Source organism: Denticeps clupeoides, chromosome 16 (assembly GCF_900700375.1).
Source record: "Denticeps clupeoides chromosome 16, fDenClu1.1, whole genome shotgun sequence".
Classification (NCBI taxonomy): Eukaryota; Metazoa; Chordata; class Actinopteri; order Clupeiformes; family Denticipitidae; genus Denticeps; species Denticeps clupeoides.
The window spans coordinates 11,593,850-11,601,232 of NC_041722.1; the positions used below are offsets into that span (position 1 = coordinate 11,593,850).

At 41.9% G+C, this 7,383-nt stretch overlaps 1 protein-coding gene across 3 annotated transcripts; it reads right to left on the reverse strand.

The window, feature by feature from the left end:
* Positions 1-2,448: 2,448 nt before the first annotated feature.
* LOC114766112 (protein FAM92B-like) lies at positions 2,449-5,694 on the reverse strand. Of its 3 annotated transcripts, none has more exons than XM_028956730.1 (9): positions 5,558-5,694; positions 4,958-5,192; positions 4,581-4,649; positions 4,384-4,485; positions 4,134-4,139; positions 3,842-3,946; positions 3,488-3,598; positions 3,238-3,396; positions 2,449-2,846 (listed from the first exon to the last, which is right to left on the reverse strand). In XM_028956730.1, the coding sequence occupies exons 1-9, from the start codon at positions 5,575-5,577 to the stop codon at positions 2,691-2,693; spliced, it is 963 nt and encodes a 320-aa protein (XP_028812563.1). In that variant the 5' UTR covers positions 5,578-5,694; the 3' UTR covers positions 2,449-2,690. The 3 variants fall into 3 exon arrangements, with proteins under 3 accessions (XP_028812563.1, XP_028812562.1, XP_028812564.1); XM_028956729.1 differs by having other exon boundaries at positions 3,488-3,601; XM_028956731.1 differs by lacking the exons at positions 4,134-4,139; positions 4,384-4,485; positions 4,581-4,649 and having other exon boundaries at positions 3,488-3,601.
* Between the last annotated feature and the right edge of the window lie 1,689 nt (positions 5,695-7,383).

The window sequence follows — 7,383 nt, forward strand, 5'->3', positions numbered from 1 at the left end:
CTGGTCTAATGAATCATGTTTTCTTTGACATAAAGTGGCCAGGCGCCTGTGTGTCTCGTCTGGGGATGACATAGCTGACATTGAATGGATGACATTCACTTTCACCTCACATCGCATGGCACCCGGATGTACGATGGGAAGAGACAGTGTGATACTTGGGTCAGAGTTTTCCTGGGAAACCTTGGGTCTTGCACTCATGTGGATGTTACATTGATGTCCCACCCTCCTAAATGTTTTTGCTGACTAAACCCAACCATTCTTGGAAACAGAATTCCCTGATGGCTGTGCATTCAGCAGGAATGTCACACTAGAAAAGAAGAATGGCATAAGAAACAAACCACCAGCAGATACTGGAAACTTGCAACACCATACATTTTCATTTACAACATTTACCAGACACACTCATCCAAAGCGCATTAGAATCAGTAGTTACAGGGGACAGTCCCCCTGGAGACACTCAGGGTTAAGTGACCTGCTGAGGGACACAATGGTAGTAAGTGGGATTTGAACCTGGGTCTACTGGTTCACAGGCGGGTTTGTTACCCACTAGGTTACTAGAACAATACATTCCCCTCAAGAAAGTCTGGTCACTGCGCATGATCTCTCAGAAAGGTGTTTGATGTCCAAAGCTGAATAGGTTCTAGTATTCAAAAGCAAGTGCTTCAGCTTCAGATAAGAGAGCTGCTCCTCTGGAACCTGGTAATTGCTCTCACCCTTAATCAAGACATAATCAGCTTTTCTCTATTTTTTTCCATGGATCCATGCCCACCCGTTTCTTTCTCTACCATTCATCACCCTTCCTTTGGTGCTTTATTGCTCTTTATCTCCTACTCACAGCTCTCTCTATCTTTCTCTTTTTCTCTCTCAGCCAGTTCTCCTGGCAGATCTCCTCTGTCTCTCCTCTAATGGTCTGTTTGGGGAATAGCTTAGTTGATGTCGATCGCAAAGAGGAAGGGGAGCAAATGTCAGCGAGTTTAGGCAATATACACAATATAGACAGCCTACACAAGACAACAGCAATTCCAGGCATTGTGGTCCCCATTGTGATGGTTATTCAAGGAAATATGAAATATTTATAGCCATTCTCTGTGAGCTAGAGGTCTTGGCCTATTGCTGTCTGTCCTCTCTGTCTCCCTGTCTTTCTCTCTCGTATTTGCCACTGTCCTTCAGGATATGTTTTGTGTATTTGCAGCAGTTACATGCCTGGGCTGTTGACAGTCCCCTGTGCTCATTTCACACCTATCCTCGGACTCTCTGACAATGTTGTTGCTATGGCAGCGCTGTTAGTACCAGATGACAAAAAAGTATTATATCAATATATATATATATATAGTTTCAATATAATTATTTAATAAATTGTAGATTAGTAGACAAGAGGTGTGACCCTGTTTTGTTATCTGCATTTGTGTGAATTGTACGTTATACATACTAATTGTACAGACATTTTCATTTCTATTTCCAGGAGTTCTCATTCATTGGCCTACGCTGGAGTAAATAAGTGAAACATTTTTAGCTTCGCCTGGTCAGCGTGTGCTTTCCCTTAAATGGTTCAATCTTTTTAATGATTCAGATTAATATAGCTGCAGGAACTCATAAGAAAAAAAACTGAACAATGATTCTATTTAAAAGCTGAAAGTTGTAGGTTATAAAAGAAATTAACTAGCTCTACACGAATGATAACAATATGGGGGAATTAGTAAATTAGCAGTAAATGTTCAGCAAGTTGTCATCGGTTGGCAATTTCTACCAGCTTCCGTAAGCGTGAGGTCTGACTCTCTCCGCCATGTCTGGACGCGATGACCAGCTGAGCCTCAGAGCCAGAGAGCTGGAAACGTTTTAAATATAGAACTGAGCCATCTCTCTGGGACCCAGCTGAGCTCTCCCTCTCCCCACACCATCACCGAGATGCTAAATGGCAGAGACACCATTGTCTCTGTCTGTTCCCGAACACGTTTTTACTGATGATGGCACATATGAAAACCGCGTGGCGGGCAGCTTTTAATAAAGCGTATGGGTTCTATATCACATTTACTTCACTATCATGAGAGATTTGAAGTAATCTGTTTGTTTAGATGTTGTTTATCCAATAACTTGTGCTAAGCACATTTTATTAAATCTGCCAGATATGATTATAAAGAACAATAAAGAATACATGTTTTACTGACAGTTTAATGAAACATTTGTGTCTAAGGAAATCAAATTCAGAAGGTAGTCGCACAGAAGACAGGTCTAATCCCATGTTCTTGCTTTTCCAGCATCACTCGTGCTGGCAAAATGGCAGTAAAACAGGACGTGCTGGCAGCCCCGCGCTGTATTCATCAGCAAAACAATGCACATTGTTACCCTCTTCGTCAGAGAAGTGAGGTTATTATGGCCAGATCTGCTGAGAGTCACAATGAGGAAACTCATTTTATTTTAATGTTATGTGCAGTTATCCAGGGAACAGAATCATTTTCATATAAATATATTTTTGGAATAAGGCTAACATGTGGTCTGAAAGAATGTGATTTACATTTCTTGTGAAAGTCCCATTGTTCTGCATATATTTCACATTGCTAATCTACAGACAACTCATTTAATGCTGTATGCACATAAACATTCCAGGGATTAATATCATACTAACATAATAACAGACTCAAAGTTACTTGAAGGGGTTTAATAATCTAAATCGAAAACTGATCCTCAGTGTCTTATTTCTGTCTGTGAAGTCGAACATATGTTGCAGCATATGACTCCCTCTGGCTCTCCGACTCCTCATATGGGCCCTCTGAATCGTACGCATCCTCCTCTTCCTCTTGGTCTCCATCATTGTCATCATCCACCTCTTCCTGCCGTCGCAGTATCCGCTTGTGGGACCGAATCAAAAGACATTGACAAATTTTGCTTTATAGGATTAAGGCACAAAAACACAGTAGAAACTGTCCCCTGGTTATTCTGACCAAATCTACTCTTTATTTTCTGTCTTAAATGAATCAGGCCGGTCCTTCTTTTCTAAGTTCCCTTCAATTATGTCCTTTTACCATTATCCCCATTTCATTTATGTGAAACTGCCTTAGCTGAAAGGGCAGCGTCTTCATTCTAACATCAAAAAATCTGCATGATGACAGAGTAAATGATCAATAATTACCTCCATTACCTTGATTCAAAATTCCAATGTTCATTATGAATATATACTGTTAGCATAACATATTTTCTTGAATGCTCACATATGGACAAACACATATTTTCTGATCTTACACGAGTTTTGAAGCTTTTCATCTGTCTCAAGCTGCTGGTTTGTCTGAAGCTGGAATGTGTTGGGCTGGGGTAGGTTGGCCCAGGGGAGCTGGAAAGTGGACTCTGCAGCACCTGGCTCTCGAAGGGTATGTCTGTTAACTGGATCCGCCTTCTGAACAGCTGAGAATGCGGAGTTTTCATAATTACGATTATCTATCATAATGTGATTTTAAATATAAACAAACAAATAAATGAGATTTCAGGAGCATACTTCTAAATCCTTCTCAACATCCATGGTCTCCAGGTTTTGAAATGTGTGTGTGTAGACTTCCAAGGCTTTGGCATGGAACAGCATTTCCACCATAATGAATTCTGAAAAGATCTTCTGCAAATATTTCAGTAACAAAGGTTTGTGTCATTCCCCAGACTTCACATTTTTAAAATGGCTCCGCAAATGTAAAAAAGGTTTGGTTTGCATGATGGTTCATTATCTACATTATATTAAAATATTGACTATATTTTGTACAAACACAAAGCACCACCTTGCATAATTTAGGGATTGTGGAACATGCAATTAAATTTAGTTGACATACAGATAAAATAAAGGTAGGTTTTTATTACTGACCTTTATGTCCTCTAGTTTTTGTCTCTGAAGATCCATAATTGTCTCTTCCATCTTCTTGGTGTTTCTACTGGCGTTCATGGATGCATTATGCGCATTCATCTCTGCCTTTGGATTAAAAAATATAATTTCCTGGTGCAGTTCACTTTTATTGTGATGAATATTGGAATTTCTGTATCTACAGTATTTTGATTATTAAATAGCAAACATGATATTGGAATATGATAGCCTAATTGACTGAGAAAACATTTCCTCTAAGGCACAATGTCCAGCTCATTTGCTATGACGATGGTACCTGAGTCTGAAGAGACAAGTTAAGGTAATGAAGCGTGAGTTTATGATGTATGAGCTCAGAATGAATCCCACGACTCATTCATTATCACATCTTAAAATGATCAGTAACCGAATTAGGAGCATTAATTAGCAAAGGAATGCAGATCTATTCTTAAGATATTCTAAAGCGGCAAGCACTTTTTTTTTCTACATCTGGCCAGAGAAGAAGCTTGTAATTAAACTTTGTCCCATCTGCAAATGATGAAGGATACGATGGTTTGTCGGTCTGCTGGGTTTTTCTGCCTGATATTGTTCAGTTTCTGAAGCTCTTTGATCTCCCTTTTGCGATCTGCACTGAACCTTTTCAGATCTGCCTGTTACAACATGATGAATATGACAAATACACATAAATGTAAATGTACTCAGCATAAAAATTCAAGCTTGAAATGATCAGTCATGGCCTACTCACTCGTTTAATCTTAAATATGTCCCCATATGCCTTTAGTGGACTGACAACTCTAATTTCCAGTCTCTCAACCTGTCAGAAAACCAGAAACTACATTACTTTAAGAACAGTCTGCCAAATGGCTTAAATGTAAATGTAACAGTGTGTTCTGTTTTTTGTGAAAAGCAGGAATCAGCGTGTTACAGGGAACAGTCTGAGCTCAATCAAACTTTGCACTTTGAGTATGAAAGAGAAGGTGGTATTGGATTCATTGCATTCCAGGTGAAAGATAAAAAGCCAAGTTGTTAAAGGAGCCCAATCAGCCAACAGGAAGGAGAAACCCGGACAATGTTTCATCAATGTTTCTGCTTTCTGAATCTCCTTTTTTTCCACAGGCTCACCTCAGCTTGTCTGTAGTCCTGCACCATGGCCAGGTCCTCAGCAAAGTTCTTAATGGAGTTCCGGACCTCAGGTTCCTCTCTGCTGGAAAAGTTGTTCAGTTCTCTGACCAGCAGGTCGGCCTTGTCCCTGAGCCTGGCGGTCTTCCTTGTGTACGAGGCCAGAATGGAGCAGAACTGGCCAAGGTGCTTTTCGGAGTCATCCAACATAGCTTCCATTTGCTTTATTTGAGAATCTCTGTTTAAAAAAGCGTAGAAATCTATATTTAATTATTCCGGTGTGTAATGCACGTGCTTTAGTTGTATACGTACATTTTCCGGGATTTATAGATATTTTTTTATACATGAACACATACACCACCAGAGACTCAATCCACATCTGCGTGCATAATTCCACAAGGCATAATTAATCATGAAAAATATTACACTTAAGCACACAACTTTTTTTACAGCAGACTGGAGGGGTGCTAATTAGACCTTGCATCCATGGTATACGCTGCATTGTCTTAAAAACTTAAAATATTGTGGAAATAGTCACAATCAGTATTAATTATAAACTTCCAACATACCCTATAAAAATGATAAAACTTAATGCACCGTTACCTGGAGAAAATCGAGTTCATGTCGACGCTGTTTGTTCAGCAAAGTGCTTCCTTCTCTCAGCGCGTACCTGCTGCAGGTGAACTGTTTCTATGACGACAGAAATACAAATATTCCATGTTGCAGTTGCTACGGATGACCACATGATGGGAGCAGGCACCAATCTATCCGCCATGCCCAACATCGTTCCAGTTCTTATGATGATGTCCATTGATCTTCTCAAACCTTCTGCCTACATCATACTTATATCTCAGAATTCCAGAGAAAACAGCACCTTGCCTCAATAGTAATATTGTTTTTTTCATATTGATTTATTTGTTTTTTTTTTACTTAATGATTAGAATATTAGGGAATGTGTGAATTGAGCTTCTGCATATCATTGTTAATGAAACATGATATGGAATGAGTGTGTTTCATGGCTGTCACAACAGACTACTATTGTCTAATTATACATAAACATTTTTATGTGCAATCTCTCCCTCTCTCTCTCTCTCTCTCTCTCTCTCAGCGTGTGTGTGTGTGTGTGTGTGTGTGTGTGTGTGTAAAAGACAAGGTGGGCTGTGAATGGGAATGGAGCTTTGATGTTCCTTGCCAAGTTTCCCTTGTGGACAGCTGTTCTGATAAACACTCCTGCCTAGTAGCAACAGATCCTTCCCCAAGGTGTGGCTCCACCCCTCCACTCGATCTGCGCTCAGCCCGGCCCCTGCGGACGCGTGCTCAGGTGCGCGCACCTGTCTGCTGTTGCCGCCTTTACTGCCCATGTCACGCGCTGGCTGTAAAGCACGGTGCTTGCAGGCAGAGTGCGGTGCCGGCGTGGGCCTGCGACGACTGAGAGGTGAAGCCGTCAGATAAACGGTGTCCAGATGGAGTCGGTAGTTTGCGATCTGGCCAGGCACACTTCCACTCCCTTGTTCTGGCCACCTGCTGGCTCTCTGTGAATAAAGGACCCTTGCCAGGAAGGAAGGGAGGATTAAAGAGGAGGCACTCCATTGAAACAGAAGTAGCAAGATGGGATAGAAAAAAATGTCACTCACGCGCAAATCATTCACGTTCAGCATTCACGTGGATGAGAGCTCCCTGTTCAGTTCAGGCCACATGATGTCAGCACACCTCCTGTCGGCCTCTTCATTCCGCCATGATGGAAGAGGTGCGTCGTCGCAGAGTTATTGCAAAGGCGCCGGCGTAATAACACACGTTTCCACACACACACACACACACACACACACACACACACACACACACACGAATGCACTTAGCGCCTGGCGAGCCAAGAAACCACAGAAAGGCCACAGGGCGAGGGAGATGCACAAGGTTTCCGAATGCTGAATCAAATTGCTGGAGCTGGAACGAGGGAGAGGGGAAGAGTGAGATCAGACGTGATGACATCTTCCTGCTTAGGAGCCAGGCTCTCGTCACCTCTGAGATACGGCTTTCCTTCGCGCCCTCTCACTCTGACTCTGTCTTACACTCTTTCTCCTTTGCTGTGGTCAGGATCATGTCTGACTTTGATGTGGCAAGCTGAGCTTCCTATTATGCCAGGAAAAGGAATACGCATTGAGCCTTGAACTGGTTCCTTTCTGGGATGAGACGGTCCGTCATACCTAGCCAATGTCTGCATCGTCAGTGGGAACTGTAGGGACCAGATCAAGCTCAACGTCTCGAGCGTTTGTCCTCGGTTCTTCCTTTAGATTATCCCTTATGATGGTCCCCGTCTGGAAGTTCTTCTTACACAACGGCTTCTGATTAAGTGCAGGCCATGTCTACCGCCCAAACACACTCCTCTTCTGTGGTTTTATTGAGCTTCTCTAGCATCTGAAGAGGTTTGGTGA